At 45.6% G+C, this 16,628-nt stretch overlaps 1 protein-coding gene across 5 annotated transcripts; it reads right to left on the reverse strand.

Moving 5' to 3' along the window:
* Positions 1-3,162: 3,162 nt before the first annotated feature.
* On the reverse strand, positions 3,163-16,395 carry PTMA (prothymosin alpha). 5 transcript variants are annotated; one of them, XM_089508611.1, is made up of 5 exons: positions 15,953-16,395; positions 9,365-9,436; positions 8,247-8,337; positions 4,956-5,029; positions 3,163-4,108 (listed from the first exon to the last, which is right to left on the reverse strand). In XM_089508611.1, the coding sequence occupies exons 1-5, from the start codon at positions 15,995-15,997 to the stop codon at positions 4,061-4,063; spliced, it is 330 nt and encodes a 109-aa protein (XP_089364737.1). In that variant the 5' UTR covers positions 15,998-16,395; the 3' UTR covers positions 3,163-4,060. The 5 variants fall into 5 exon arrangements, 3 of the variants coding, with proteins under 3 accessions (XP_089364737.1, XP_089364735.1, XP_089364736.1); XM_089508609.1 differs by having other exon boundaries at positions 8,241-8,337; XM_089508610.1 differs by having other exon boundaries at positions 8,241-8,334; positions 15,953-16,393.
* Between the last annotated feature and the right edge of the window lie 233 nt (positions 16,396-16,628).

Genomic DNA, 16,628 nt, shown 5'->3' on the forward strand with positions numbered 1-16,628 from the left:
GTAAGGGCTGTTCGACAGTGGAACAAACTCCCTTGAAATGTAGTGGAGTCTCCTTCCTTAGAGGTCTTCAAACAGAGGCTGGATGGCCATCTGTCGGTGATGCTTTGATTGTGATTTCCTGCATGGCAGGGGGTTGGACTGGATGGCCCTTGGGGTCCCTTCCAACTCTATGATTCTATGCTTACTGTTATGCTGGTGGAGGAAATCTCTGCTTGTATTGCTATACGCACCATAGAGGAGGCTGTCCCTTATCATGCCCAAACATAGCTTTTAGCTGCTTTGTAGGATGATGCATATGAACTTGCTCAGCTTCCAATGGCTGATCTGTTTGGTTGTTGTTGGCCTTTCACTTAGGCAAGAGGGACATGTATGGATGTGACAGCTGCAGTCAAGAAAGATGACAGGAAGAAAATCGGTTAACTTGCAATGTGGTTGGAGAAGTGTCGAAGATCCCATGGACAGCCAAAAAGACAAAACAAATGGGTCCTTAAGGTCAGGTACAAGTTTGTAGGAAGTAAGCAGCAGTAGAGGACAGAGGGTCTTGGTGATGTCTCATCCAGAAATTGACTCAGGACAGTTAACAAAGGCTGGAAAAGCACAGTATTGCCCGATTCCCATTCCCCTCATTATGGCCAATGCTCAGGGGCAACTGGGGTTACCCTCCAGTGTAGTGCTTCCAACATTTGGTTCTCCAGGATTTTGGATTTTACCTCCCAGAATTCCTGGCTGTTGGCCAAGTTGGCTGGAACTTACAGGTGCTCAAGTCACAAACACCTGGAGGTGTAAAGTTTGATTCACACAAATGGGTCAGAATAACCCATTTGTGATTCACAGACCACAAAGGACAGGTTGCTTAAATGGGTTATTTCCAAGTGAACACAAAATTGTCCTAAATTCAAATGGAGAAATCTGAGCATTAGTGTGCTTCACTGGGTCAGTTCCAAAATTATGCCTTCCAAGAACAGATTATGGCCCTCTTGGTGGCTGCTCTCAGGATTTGCAACTCCCTTCTAAGATGGTTCCCTACCCGCCTTTCCCTTGGCAGGGAAGTATTTTCCAATAGGGTTTCAGGTAGTTACTGCAATGGCTCAATGGCATTGTTTTATTTCTATTTTGAATTTTAGTGGCTATAATTCTATTTTCACTTGAGATTGTAAGCCTGAGGGCAGGGAACTGTCTAACTAAAAGATTGTATGTACAGCGCTGTGTAAATTTACAGTGCTTTATAAATAAAGGTTAATAATAATAATTTTAACTAATATCTTTGTGTATACCCTTTCCACTAGTCCATTTCTACCTCAAGTCCATTTTAGGGGAAAGGCCAGATATAAAATCAGTGAAGTAACTATAACCACCAGCCTCCACACCTGCCAGCCCATCATCTTGCCAGTAAAACTTTTCTTCCCAGGGTTGCAGATATGTTCACTGAAGCTGTTCTTTAATCCACAGCTTAACAGCACTAGGCAAGTAGACGCATGTTAAGGCCATTTGCGTAAGGGAGCAGAGCTGGTGTAGAGATAGTTGGATCAACCGTCACCTCTCCACTCCAACTTATGATTGGGTCTCCAGCCATCTTCTGACAACCTTACAAAAGGTTTGCTGGGGAGCTCGCCTTTTCCCGCAACCAGATACTGTGCAATAAACTTCCATTATACCCATCTTGCAAATGTCTCTCTTCTTCCTTTTACAACTTACTCATTCTTTTTGTTGTGTGCCTTCATGTAATTTCCAATTTATGGTGAATTTATGGTTCTTGGCAAGGTTTGTTCAGGAAAGCCAATGTTTTCCTCTGAGGATGACTTAGCCAATGTCTACCAGGGTTTAAGTGGGAATTTGAACTCCACTCATTTACAAACCCAAAACATGCAGCCTTGACAAGCCATTACAGTTGACAGACTGTGGCAGGGTTTTTTAGGGGGGATTATATAGTACAGTTGTCCCTTCTCTTACGCAGGGGATCCATTCCAGACCCACCCACCCCCCGCGTAAGGGAAAAAAAGCAATGTTCAAGTCCTATTCAAATGAATGGGGCTTGTTCCTGTGGTGGTACAGGAGCACACACCATTGTTTCCTTCTGGCGCAGCTTCCAGCATATGCTGGATGCCACATAAAACATAACCGTGTATAACATGAGCACATTGTATATACTAATGCACTGAAAAAGTGTTTTGTACACAAGGATTACCAACCCCCTGACTAACAATTTGTTGCTTTTAAGACAATCCTATCAAATGGTGGGACATCTCATACCCCAAAAGCAGAAGCCCCAGTTCACATCTGCAAACAACGAGTATCAACTATCAGCTACCTGCTTAAACCTGGTATCTTTGGAAGTCACCTGTGTTATCTCTGGCTAATCCCAACCCAGACTTTATCTGATATCCTGCCTGCTGCAAACACCTTTTGAAATCACCAAGGAACCTGAGTTTTAGTGAGTCACAATTAAGTATTAGCCAGGTTCCAAGGAGGATTCTTATCACTACCTGGAGAGCTCAATTATTACAAACGGATCTTCCAACTTAGTGATAACCAGAGCCAACTCCAAATTGTTTCTAAAATCCAATGAGATCTGCCAGCTTCTGCTGGGACCCCAGCCCTAGCCTTGCAGTCTTAAAACTCAACTATTTGCACAAGTAAGCCAAGTTGATGTGAAGCCATCACCACTAAAATACAACTCCTGACCTCTTTGTTTGGCCATTTCCCAGTAATTTTACATGCTTTACCCCAGGTTCACTTCCATGTTCTTCCCATTAAAACCACTTCTGGGTCGTGTACCAAATCTTCTTAGTTCCCAAATACACCCCCTTATAAAGGGGTGAAAAGAACTGTTTTGCCATGCTTTTGCTTCCTACAGCTATTTCAGGCATAGATTTTCCCCCCAATTAGGAAATGGCTTCAAAGCAGATTTATGGGTCACTTTCTTTAAAAGGTCTCTTCCAGGCTCAAAATGGCCCAGAGGGTCAAAAATATGGCCAAGTTGCCTCCCAAGACCCTATAGGGGCATATTGAGAGTAAAGCAATCCCCATTTTGCCCCATCTGGGGAGGCAGCCCTTCATGATCAGCGACCTGAGTTTCCCACTGCTGCTATACCCAAAAAACTCATTAAATAGAAAAAGAAAGAGGGCCAAGAGTAAAAGAAAAGAAGAAAAACCACACACCAATTGTGCAACCAGCTTCGTTAGAACAACTCAGCAAAATAAAATTCCGGTTTATTGTTGGACAACATTGTTTTCACACATACATCAAACAGGCCAAAACAAAAATTAACAGCAACTTCATAGACAAAAGAAGAAAAGAAAAAGGGGAAAAAAGAAAAAAAAACCTTTTTATCTTTGGCCTTGCCATCTTCTCATACAAACCCACTACTTATGGTACAGCTAAAGTACATACACAAAAAAGGTTACTGGAATGCTCAGAATAATAAAGACTGGACTTTTTTTGCATTTTTGATTATTTTTTTACAAGGATCTGTTTTACTTCTCATCTGAGATCATGGTTTTGGACATGGTCACACCACAAGTAAAGTCAAGGAAAAAATTCTCGCTTTTAGGAACAGAGGAGAGAAAAAACCTGCACTTCAAAGCCCCCCTTTTGGTCAATCGGAGATCGCGTTAAAAATGGCTGACCTCGTCCCAATATGTACAAAAATATAAAATGTAAATAAAAAATACAAACAAATTCTCCTTTAAAGTTACTTTTAAGAAAGCAAGCTGGGCCTTGAAGTTTTCAGGGGGGGAGGAGGGAAGGGGTGACGACTGCGCCATCTTTCCCTCCGGACCCAGAGGTGGCAAAGGGCCACGGAGGCCACGTTTTTTCCTTTTCCGTTCAGAATCGGACAAACGGCAGCAGCACACTGGCTTTTTAAAAGGGCTTTTTTCCTGCTCTACTCGGTGACAAGTGACCACAGCAAGAAGGGAGGCTGGGTGAGGGGGGGGGGACATGTTTTGCAACAGGGAATTTTCAACCGTGAAATAGGTCACGCTGGCCTTTTTAAAAATTTGTTTTCCTTTCTTTTTTTAAAGTTAAAAAAATTGTGTGTGTTTTAAATCACTCTGCTCCCTAATCGTCTTCATCGGTTTTCTGCTTCTTAGGATCGACATCGTCATCCTGCAAAACAAAATGAATAAAATACACGTTTTTACTCTTTGTAAAGTTTCCTATTGGGTAAAAAGCAGCCCACAAAAGGTGTCTTCTGAGGAAAAATCTACTCTGAACATACAGCTGCTCCCAACCTTTCTTCCCTTGTTTTTGTCTCCACAGCATCCTCCCTCAATCTGCCTCAGTTTCCCCCCCAAGAAATGTGTCTGCCCTCCTCAGCCCAACAGTGTTGGCAATCGCCAGCCTTTACTTGGAAAACTGTTGCTTCGAAAAGTTCATTCCTGGCAAACATTTTGAGCGTTTTCCCATCAAGGAAGAACACGGAGCTAATAAGAGTTTGGAAATGTGACATTTTGGACCACAACCCCCAGAACCCCCTCCTATGCAAGCCAGGACTTGAGGGATTCTGGAAGGCATAGCCCCCAAAAGTATCATTTCCAACATTTTATTGTTTTTTTCCCTTTATTCAAAGCTTTACTAAGTTTGTTTTGAGGAAAATCAGGAACCAGATTCATCACCCCAGAGACCCCAAGACCTCAGCCAAGCAGCTGAAAGGGGGGTGTCAAAGTATCTTTCCCCCCAACAGCAAATTTTGGGGCAAAGTGATTTTTTTTAAAACAAAAGTAATCAAATCAAGCTCCTTTAGTTTTCCATTTAACATCAACACATTACAACATCAACTGTCAGCTCTTCCACATTGCAGATATTAAAGGGCCCTATGGGATTTTTAAAGGAAAATTTGTATTTTTAAGGATGAAGGGACTGTATGTATCTTGTGAGCCACACCAGATCTAAAGGAGCCCTGCTAGGAGAAGCAAGAAAGAGCGAGCTTTGTGTTGTGTTGTGTGTTGCATACCTCATCGTCCTCAGCTGCCCGCTTGCCTGTGGGGCCCTCAGCTTCCTCATCCTCATCGCCATCTTCTTCCTCACCTGGACCAAAAGGAAAGAAAAAAGGGAAGGTTTGAGGAAAGGAGAAAAGAAACCTAGGGGACACGGCAGATGCAAAACCCCCACTTTACTGGAACATAATAACACTGTGGCTGGGTCACACTAAAGCCATTCTAGATCAACTTCTTGTTTCTCACCATGGCTACCCAGAGATCTCTTTGGGAAGCCTGCAAGATGGACACGAGGACATTAGCCATCTCCTGTGGCTGAAGATGTTGCTGCATTGAGAGCAAACCAAACTCCGAAAAATATCAAGGTTTCTTCCGGAAATGTTCCTAGCTGCTGCCCCTCAAACTGGATTATGAAATGGAGGAGCAGGTATTCTCTGCAGAAAATCTTATTTATGCTTCCAATTTGCTAGGAAAGTCCAAGCATCTCTGAAGAGGACCAGAAAAGCGTTCACAGCTTTGCTCAACACTGGCTGCAGCCCTGCAAGTTCTCTTACACAGCCAAAGCTTAGGAAGATGAATGTTTTTGGACTGCACCTCTCAAGATCCCCATTTAAATCTAATCAACATGTTTTCCTGGGGTCTGCTCGGAAATCCAGATTTAAAAAATGCACAATGGGGTGGGACACAACTTTGTGCCCTCTTACATAACCAGCAACTATAATTATGTACACAAATGGTGCTACTTTAATTAATAAATAAATGCTACATTTGTGATTATCTCTTGATATAGACACAGAAAACCTACAAACCAACCAGGGCTAGTAGGGATTGTAAATGGTGGGGCTTTACTGGAACAACCACCTTTTGTGAGGTCAAAATTTATAACACACACAAACTGAAGAAGGGCTTCATGTGTGCTAGCAAAACTGCACCACTCAGATTATTTCTGCGTCCCTTCTCCACTAAGAGCCCCTCTTTAATGAGGTCTGAGAGCCAGGATTCATTAATTCTGAGGACATTTTCTAATTATCTTGCAAGTGGGAGCACAGGCTGTGCCAACCCGTCACATCCTTCAGAGCAGAGCGGGAGGGAGGGAGGACAAGATGAAACGTGGACTTGACCCAGAACAAGGGGACGCCCGAGTCCAATGGACCCGGGATGCTGGAGTCGAATCTGTAGAGGGACAGACTCACAAAGTCCTTTAAGCAACAGCACTAATGTGTGAGAGAGATGGCACCTAAGCTCATTGGGATAAGTAGCCAAAGGCCCTTTGACCTCTCCGCATTTAGGTCAGTAATCTGGCTTAAATTGTCACGATGAGCCAGAGGTAGGGAGCCCAGTGGGAAGATTAGGGTCACCTGAACAGAAAAAGCCCATCCGTCCCTCCCACCGCCTTCAAGGCATGTTGACTGGCTCGAGCAGGATTGGCTTTGGCAGGTGGCTCAAACTCCGCTCCTCTGGTTTTATCTCGCACACCATTTTCAGGTCCAGGGGAGAAGTAAACAAAAGCCAAGGCAGGACTGATAGAGAGGCCTACCGCTGGGTCTGCCGGATTTCCATGGGAGTAAACAACAGGACTTAAGTTTGGGGGAGGAAATTCACAAACTATATGTACACATGCATGTATTCTTACTGGGTTATCGTTATACTTTATTGGGAAGCAAAGAGGAGAGGTGCAAAGGAAGACGAAGATCTCTTTAAACCCCAAGCTGCTAAGGACAAGTGCCACCGTCTCTCCTCTTCCTTTCTAAACAGCTTTCTTCTCCATCGGCAACCTCAAATGTTCCTGCCACATCCTACCGTGATGATGATATTGCCGCTTATCCCCATGGTTCCCAAGCTTGCCTCCCTCCCATCACCATGGCAGCCCAGCAACGCTCCCCACCTAGCAAAAAACACCCGGTTATGCAAAATGGATTGAATGCCATAGGAAGCCCTCTGGTTACTGGTTGTTTTGTAATCGCAGGAAAGGCTTCTTCCTTGAAAGGTCTGTGCCTCCTTTTCCTGCTATTTAATCACACATGTTGCATTATCTTATGTTTTCCTTCTTCACTTTGGAAAGGATGCAACAGGTCAATGCCACAACAGAAGTCTCTGCAAATGCCATTAACAAAAGACTGAGGTATTAAACACGAAGGACAGTCTGCTGTCAGTGTGGCTGCTTATTTCTGCTAAAGGCTATTCAAAATAGCTCTAAATGGAAGAGGAGGAAGAAAATGGTGTAAGAATTAAAGCCTACAGCACTGGAAAACTTCATGGGAATCTTACCACCAGAATCACACAAATGTATAACAACAGCAAAGAACAAAACAACTCCTAGGAGAAATGAGCATTTATTTCCTTGCCCAGAAATCTCTTCTTGCAGGTTTCTATCTTAGTGTTAAAGGGAGTCGAGAATCAATTTCCTAACTCAGAGCTTTGGGAGAAGCCATGCCAGTTTATAGGCATCTGCAAATGTCTTGTATCCCCTTCCTTCCAACCTTTTCAGCTTGAGCATCAGAATACAAGCTTTTCCTTAAAAAACCTATTGCCACTAAAAATTAAATGGTTTTTGAACTGTCACATGGAAAATATACCTGTTTTCACCAACACTTACAAAACAACAAGGAGGGATATTCCTTCATTTAAGCCAAAAGGAGAGCACATAAAAAGACTTGAGAAATTGTTCTCCACTCCTCACATGAAAAGCAAAATATTTGGGTGCCTGCAGAAAATACAAAAGTGCCAGTCCTGCAAAGGATTGGCATCATGGTGTTAATGGATCAAAAAGGCAGACCAGGACAGGGGAGATCCAGATTTTAAAAGCCCACGCCTAGCTCCAAAACATTTGTTGTGTAACTTAGGCCAGGTACCTCACAAAGTACCTAAGCCTCTGGTACCTCACAAAGTGACGATGACAGGTAGGACATTGGATGAGTAGAAAACTATGCATGCTCTTTGAACTGTTTCCCAGTATCATCTTTCCTACCAGCAGTGAAAGCTATTTTTCCATATAAGATCATTTTAAGATTAACTTCACAGGTTTTGGTACCATGTTTTGCCAAAAGCAACAGGGGAAAGGGAACAATGCAGCCCTCTTTCTTTTTTCAAGAATAGAAAGTGGAGCCACTAAGGATGTATTCAAGGGGACACTGGTTGAAAAGGCAACGGACTCTGGCTTGGTGGTGTGTGATTCATCAACGGCCGCTAGAAGGAGCCAGCATCCTTTGCAAAGTTGCAACTAGACCTGGGCAGAGTGCCTCTGCAGTACTCAGCAGCGGGCAGACGTTAACATGGAAATTTCATTGTAAAAGGAAGATTACCGTCACCTTCTTCCTCGTCCTCTTCGTCGTCACCGACTTCTTCTTCTTCTTCATCTACCTCGTTGTCTGCTTCCTGTTCCCCATTTTCCTCGTTCTCCTTGTTGAAACAAGACACACTTACAAATGTGCCCACAAGACAACACAATCTCATCCCTATGGTATTTTTAGGCAGACTGGTACTCATCCCAACACACACGGCACAAATACAATGTTGTTTACTTAAAAGGGAGCTCAAGTTGGTTCTCACAAACACTCACATCCTAGGAATTCTGTGCACAGCTTTAAAAAGTTACTTTTCTGAACTCCCACTCCCCAAGCCCACCAGATTATACTGAATACACAAAGTTCTAGGAAAACCAAAAGGGGAGAAAGCATGCTCTCATCTAGGATTTTTCTTCCTTTAAAAAAACAAAACAATAAAAAACAAACTTTTCCAAGTTTGCACTACAGATTAGTGGAGACCAAAAAGCCCTTGATCCAGTGGCTGGTCCCAACTAGAACAGATCCAATGGAACTGACATTATCAAGCAATAAATAAGTAGTCACTTATCAAGTTCCCAGAAACTCAATGGGACAAACATCAGGTTTCAGATCAGGGCAATCAAAAGTAGTTGTTGCAATGCGGGGCTGTATCTGTATGGGCGGCAATAAAAATGAAGACTAAGAGCCTGCACTGAATCGAAAGACCCCAATTCCAGTAAACAGCTTCCTGTGTGCCTCTGGCTTATTCTTGCTGCTGCTGTTGTTTTAACTCCAGTGGCATGCCAAGCATTCCGGTCAGTCATGTTTGGCTGTTCAGTGCTGCCAGAACACTCCTGGGTTCGCTTAATATAAACCTCCAGCTCCCCCCATTCTCTTCCACTGGGTTTTCATTCACCCTCCTACCAACACGATTTTAAATTTCAGGAGGGGAACTTGGGCATTACATTCCTTGCTACATAACGCAAGGCAGAAGCATCTGGAAAGCTGCTGTTAGGTGGCAGGAGTGCTTGGCACAGACCCAGGCTCGACTGCAGGTCTCTTGCTGGGTGGGCATGATGGGATCAGCAGTCCCACACATCTAGAAAGGTGCTAGGCTGGGGAAGGTGGCAAGAGAAAGCAGCTCCACCTTGGCAGATACTTACAGCATTGCCGTTGGCTGGTGCATCCCTGCCATTTTCTGTCTCTTCCACAACTTCCTTCTTCTCTTTCAAGTCCTTAAAAGGGACAGAAATAAACCAGAATGAGTCACCCGAATGTCCCAGCCTCCAAGAGGATCGGGCGTTCATTCTTTTCGGGAAACTGGAATCTTCCTCCACTCCTTACTCCACCCTCCTCCTCCCAGCCAGCGAGGAAAGTTGGAAGAAACAAAACACTAACAAGAACACAGCGGCTGTTGAAGTGTGGGAATCGAGTTCGGTTTTTCCCACCCACGTGTGAGGCAGCTTGAATGCTCAAAGCCTGACTAGTTAAAGCAAACTATGCCCTCACTCTCTCCCCCCCCCCAACTGCAAAAATGAGACTCTGCGCAGAACATCTGGCGTTTGGGAGGTTTTTTGAAGTACGTTTGTCAAACGGAAAAGCCGGCTTGCCAGATTTTCCCTACAAGGCTTCCCTTTGCAGGCCAAGGTTCACCTACAGCCCCAGTTTTATTTATTAGATTAAAATACGCATCTAGGGCACAGTAGACCTCACTCCTCCCAATACTTTGCAATGCTTTCCTTCCTGACAAAAGGTCAGAAAGAGGCCCTGGGTTTCCTCAACTCACCAAACATACTACAAACAGCCTGTGTCCAGCAGCCCTTTTCTCAAGGAACAGCTGTTCTTGGAGTCCATCTCGACCCACGGCAGCCCTGTGGATGAGACATCTCCAAGGCAATTTAACTACTCTTAAAAGGAGTATTAAAACTAGCTTTAGTGGAGTCTGTTAAGAGCTCAAAATGCAAAACCATCAGCCTCCCCAACCATGCAGGATTCTGGCAATTGTAGTCCAAAAGGGCAAACTGTCCTAATTCTGCCAGAAACCTTCCCATTTCTCCATCGGAAAGGGAAGACTGTTCATCCCCGCAGTCATAAGCAGACAGGCAGGTCTGTTGAAAGGCTGAGTCCCTCAGATAATCTTGGCACTACTACTACTGCCCAAGGGTGAAGCCAGGCTGCCATCTTCATGCGTCTGCCCTTTCCAATCGCTCTATCCTCCACCTTCGTTCCTTGCAAATTAAAAAGACACTCCTGCATGCACGAGAAATACATCATATACATTCATTTTCTGTCTCTCTCATACATACACACGCATGCACTCTTTCTTATTTGGATTAGACTAGCCAGACTTCAGATTATTCCTCCAAGTATGCCGGGAGTCGATTGCTTAAGCCTCTCAAGAGAGCCTTCTGGGTAAATCAGGAACAGATTAGCAAACAGACTCCACCGTTTAAAACCCCCCACAACAACCTGATTTCTTATCCTAAGTGCTGCTCTCTCAAATTCTCACAACATGCACCTGTTGCTGAAAGTGTGGGGATGGGACCAAGGGCTGGAGATGGTCATACCCCCAAAAGTGATGGGGGTGGTCTAGGGATACTTTAGTTTCTTTAAAAATCTCCATCTTTCACCCAACCAAGGCAAGCAAGCACTGTAACACACCATTACAACTCGACTTTGTGGGACAGTTTTGTCTTCCATGCATATTAGGGGAAGAGCTGTACAGTATATAATTTACAGTGCCCCTAAAAACAACTCCTAACTGGCTGGACATTGAGGAACTAGCAAGAGTATTTAATTTAGACACCTTGCTCTAAGGGCTTCAGAGTATTTGAGGTCAATTGAATAATCAGACAGGGCTGGTCTATGGAGAACAGTGATACTTCATGGCTAAAAGCACTAGAGTTTTCCACTTCTCCAGAAGACACAGCCATCTACAACAAAGTCCAGATCAAACACAATGGCAACTTTTAACTCCATGGTTAAAATGTTTGACAAACTCAAAAGGGACTTGGTTAATTTAGAGACACTTCAAAAAACCATCCACAACTTTGTGGTAGGTATTAATCCCAGTCTTTGCGGTCTTAGAGAAAAAACAGTGCAACAGAATACACTACAAAGAAAGCTTAATGGAACACTTAGTGTCATCATTGAAAACTGATCTGTAAATTCCTGCAAGTTGTTTATTTTATTAACAGTGATATATTTTTTATCACCATCATCATTTATTGTTTCTAACTTGTCTATTTATTCATTTAGCTAATTTTATTAACCTTCTCAAAATACTTTTAAGCACTATACCGTATTCCATTCCTGCCTCTCTCATTGACAGAGATTGTTGCAAGACTTATCAAGGCTGTTGTAGCAGCATTGTAGATATCGTGTTACACTGCCGTGTGCCTTCAAGTCATTTCCGACGTAAGGTGAACCTATCATGGGGTTTTCTTTGCAAGTTCCTTCAGAGAGGGTTTGGCATTGCCATCCTCTGAGGCTGAGAGAGTGTGACTTGCCCAAAGTCACCCAGTGGTCTTATGGCTGAACTGGGAATTGGACCTTAGACTTGGGTTGGGTCCCACTGACCAGAGAGAGAGAGAGAGAGAGAGAGAGAGAGAGAGAGAAGCAGCATACAAAACAAATAAATATTGCAAAGAAAATGTAAAGAAAGTTTACAGATGGCCAAATGGGCAAAAACCTTTGACTTCAGAAGAGCAAATGATCCCTTTATTCTCCAGCCTGCTGCCAACGCTGACCCACTGCCAATTTCGTTAATGGAAAATATATCCATCTTAACTGGCAAGGCTTTCCAAGGGCAGAAACATGAATGCAGTACCCCCCCCTTTGTACCAAGGAGCCTGTATGGAGAAACCTTAACAACAACAACAACAACAACAACAACAGCAAGAAGGAAGCATATGTGGCTTGCCTCAGGTTGTTTCCAACTTATGGCAACCCTAAGGTAAACACATCACAACGTTTTCTTGGCAAGGTATGGTTACAGGGGGGCTGCCATTGCCATCCTGAGGCTGAGAGAGTGTGACTTGCCCAAGGTCACCCAGTAGGTTTAGTGGGAATTCAAACCCTGGTCTCACAGCTGAAGACTCAAAACCATTACATCAGACCGGCTATCTTGTTTTATTGTTGTTATTATTATTACTGTTGTTATTTTTGTCCGCTTTTCCCCATGGATCAAGGCGGAGAACAAGAACAAATAGACAACGCACAACACCAGTTGAATTGCGTCAATTAAAAACATGCAGAAGCTTAAAAGGACATACACATTCTAGAACAATCCACATTTAAAATCATCATCATCAGCATCATCATCATCCCACCCTTCTCCCAAGACTGGGACTCAGGGCGGCTTGCAACATTAACCAACCCAATTGAAAACATACTATTAAAATACATTACCTTCAAATAAATGTTTTTAAAAGTGTTGATTTATATGGTATTTTAATGTTGTTATGTTAGAATTATGTTGCTTAGGGAAAGAGGGGATAAGGCGATTTATTTTGTATTGCATGAATTTTATTGTTGTAAGCCGCCTCGATCTTGTTGGAGGCAGGATAGAAATAAACATCTATTATTATTATTTTACTTATTAATATTTCTGTGTGTGTGTGTGTGTATATATATATATATAAAAATGAGTTGCCTTGGGTCCCAACCTGGGAGAAAAGCGGGATAAAAATAAAATTAAAGTACATTAAAATAGAACTACATTACTACAGTACTACATGTTCATCACTTAAAGTATGACAAATATGAGATGATAAACCTGCCAAGAACCACTAATCTATGAACCTTCCTTGAAAGAAACCCTCCCACCTGCAGGGGGCGCTCGAGAGCAGAGTAGCACTTGGCCGCTGCCGCCATGCGCTCTGGGCCATTTCAAACTGCGCGCCATCGTTGGCGCCGCTTGTGATTGGCCGGCCGCCTCCGAACGCCCGAGGCACGCCGGGAGGTGTAGTTCGAACCCTGGCTCTTACCCAGGGAGAAGGCGCAGGGTGAACTACGGCTCCCAAGAGCCTCTGCGCTAGCCAAGGGAGGAAAAAGCCACCAGGCCGGAGGAGCCGCAGCACGTGGTGGGGCGGCTCTGAGGCTGGTTGTTTACTGCGGGCGCAGACGGAGAGGGAAGGGAGGCAGGCAGGCAGGCAGGCTCCCGGGGGCGGCGCTGGAGGAGAGGCAGCCTGGCCGCCTGGGAAATGAATCTGCTGTATCGCCTTCCACCCTCGGGGCGTTTCAGAAGAAAAACAGCCCCAGCCCTGGGAAGCGATCGGGGAGGGACCTGGGCTGCACACCGAGCCCGGGGTCACAAAGGTCACGCTCACCACCCGGGGTCTTGGGACTTGTATTTTGGAGGGCGAGCCTTGGGGGCTTTGATGTTGGAGGGGGGGTCGTGGGCATTTTTCTATCGGAGGGAGGGGAGTTTGGGGTTCTTTTGTATCGGAGGGGGAAGAAAGCCTTGGTTCTTTCGTCTTCGAGGGGGCCTTTGGGGTCCTTGAGATTTCGAGGGAGTTTCTTAAATTAGAAGGAACTTTCCGAGGGGGGGCGCCTTTGGGGGGCTTTTTCTTGGAGTCAGGGCTTTGATACTCGAGGGTGACCTTTCGGGTCTTTTCTCTTGGAGGGGGAACCTTGGGTCTTTCATACTGAGGGGGGGGGGGTCTGTGCCATGCCTCTTCTTCCCGAGGACCCAAACTCTCCCCAGCCTCTTGCCCCCCCCATACAACCCCATCCAGGAAAGGAAGGGCATTGGGCGCCATTAAACGCCTCCAGACACAGCACTCCTCCTCCAACGGGAGACAAGGCTTGAAGAAGAGTTTGCGGGAGGGGGGAGGCCCCAGGAGCAACAGGGGTCTGCCTTCCTTGGCTTCCAGTCCCCCCCAAGACCCCGTCTCTCTTTCCAAGGGACCCAGTTGGGGGGGAAGGGGAGGCTCCTCCTCCTCATGCCCTTCCTCCGCTTCTGAAACCCCAAACCTCCCTCTCTGGGAGCCCCGAAGCCCAAACAGTGGCCCCAGAGCAGCCCCAGGCTCCCCCTGCCTGCCTGCCTGGGGACAATGTATCCATCCGGGAGGGAAAGGCTTTGTATCGGGCAAGGAAAGAGAGCCAAGTGCCAACAGAGCCCCCTTTCCCTTCCCTCCAGAAGCAGAGGCTCCTCGGAGGAGACGGAGAGGGTCATCCTAGTTCAGAAGCAGAGCCAAGCCTTTTGGCTAAGAAGGTCAGCCGGGAGCCTGGGTTCGAATCCCTTTCATGTCCTTTTGTGCGAGAAAGGAGCGGAAGGAGAGAAAATACAAAGGAGGAAGGAAAGGTAGAAAGTGCAAGAGGAAAAAGGAGAAGAGACAAGGGGAGAAAGGATGGAGGAAAGGCTAGGAAACAGTAGATGACACAAGAAGGGGGAAGGAAGACAAGGGGAAAAGGGCAGGAAATTCAAGGGGGGAAAGGGAGGAAATGGAAGGGTAGGAAAAACACAAGGGAGGGAGGAAAGAAAACCTAAGGGGGAAAAGGAAGCAGGAAAGGGCTAGGAAACACAAGCCAGGAAAAGGGGGCAAGAAACGAGGGGGAAAAGAGTAGGAAAAGGGGGAGAAAATCTAAAGGGGGAAGGTGTAGAAAACGGAAAAGAGGGTAGCAAATACAAGTGAAGAAAGGAATGGGGAAAGCGGAAATGGAAGGGGAAAAGGACAGGAAATGAGGGGGGAAAGGGCTAAGAAAGGGGGAAAGGTGTAGGAAATGGACTAAAGAGGGGGAAGAAAATGGGAAAGAGGAAAAGGGTAGGAAAAACAAGTGGGAAAAGGGTACAAAGCCAAGGGGGGAGGATCGGAAATGGAAGGGGGAAGAAAGGGGTAGAGACACAAAGAGTAGGAAACGGAAAGGGCAACTCCAGATGGCTTCTCCTGCTTAAAACAAAGACCCCCTCCCTCCCTCCCTCCTTGGATCAAAGTAGCAAACCTTTTTTCCTCTCGCCCCCCCCTCTCTCTATATATATCCATACATTGAAAAGACCCCCTTTTCTTTTTCCTCCCAAAGCCCCCGGGGGGGTCTCAAAGTTTATTTCCGTGCAATTAGCAAAAACCAAATTGCAAAAGGGAAAAAAGGAAATGGAGAAAGAGGGGGAGGAGGAGGAGAGAAAGGGGGCGCCCGAGAGAGAGAGAGGCGCTCAACTTGCCCCCAAAGTGCGTCGGAACCCATCACAAAAGAACCGGAGTCACTTCGGGTTCAGGTGCAAAAACACAATGAAGGAAAGGAATCTCCTTTTTGGCAACCGGATCCTTTCCCGCCCGGTTCAGCTTCGTTCTCTTTTTCTCCCCCCCCCCCATTCCTCCCTTCTTTTCATCCTTTTTCTTCTCCTTCTTTCCCTCTTTCCTCCCACTTTGAAAAAAAAAACACCCCCCAAAAAAGAGGAGTCTCTGAAGTTGTTTTAGGCGTCTGTCAAACCCCTTTTGAATGGAGGAGCCCTGGAAAGCGAAAGAAGGGGGAAATGCTGCAAGGAAAGCAAAGGAGAAGCAGCGAAAAGTCCTTTGAAGTCAAAGGTTGGGGCCAAAAAACAAAGACCTTGAGCTCTTTCTTGCTATTGAAAGGGATATCTGTATAAAAAGGAAGAAGCGCCCTTGCAAAGCTGCAAACAAAGGAACACTTGCAAGGCACGCCGTCGGCGGGAGAAGGAAAGGAAGCAGAAGGAGCGGGGCTTCGGGGGAAGGAAGGAAGGAAGGCAGGGATGGAAGAGTGCAAAAACGTCAGGCAAGCAGCAGCCTTACCTTGGTGGAGATTTCGGAACTGGTGTCCACGGCTGTGTCTGACATGGCTGCTTCTGTGGATGAGGGCGATACGCGATAGATATTGGGTGTGTATATATATATATATATACAAATGCAAAGTCGAGCTTGCAAGATACAAAAACGAAAGGGCCGCTCACTCCAAGAGGAGCACAAAACCACCGCCAGCAACAACCCTAAGAGCCCAAAGAGGCTGAGGATTCAAGTGGAGAGGAAGGAAGCAAGGCTAAAAATAGGAATCAATTGCAGTTGAATTAGCAATTAAACAAGATCTTCCAAGAGTCCCTTTTGGCTTCCTCCCTCCTCCTCCTTTCCTTGCTTCCTTCGGCAATCTCGGCTTCCAAATAATAATAATAATAACAACAGCCAGTAGTAAAAAAGAAGGTCAGCAGGAACAATGCAAAGATGGCTTTTGGACGGAGCCAGTGGAAGCTTTCACGCGGCGCCACCGGCTTTAATAGAGGCGGAGTGGGCGGACTAAGCCCCCTTCCTCGCCTCTGATTGGACGGCCCGGGCCAAAAGGAGAGCGCCGATTGGCTGGAGGCGGCAAACAATGGGCAAAGGCTGCCTTTTTAGAGCGGGTTCGCTTTTTCTTTTTTTCCCTCCTCTTGGCTTCGCTCTTTCTTTCCCTCCCCCTCCCTTCTCTCCGCGCATGCGC

This window comes from Sceloporus occidentalis, unplaced genomic scaffold (assembly GCF_023333645.1).
Source record: "Sceloporus occidentalis isolate IW3139 unplaced genomic scaffold, rSceOcc1.0.p SCAF_2, whole genome shotgun sequence".
Lineage (NCBI taxonomy): Eukaryota > Metazoa > Chordata > Lepidosauria > Squamata > Phrynosomatidae > Sceloporus > Sceloporus occidentalis.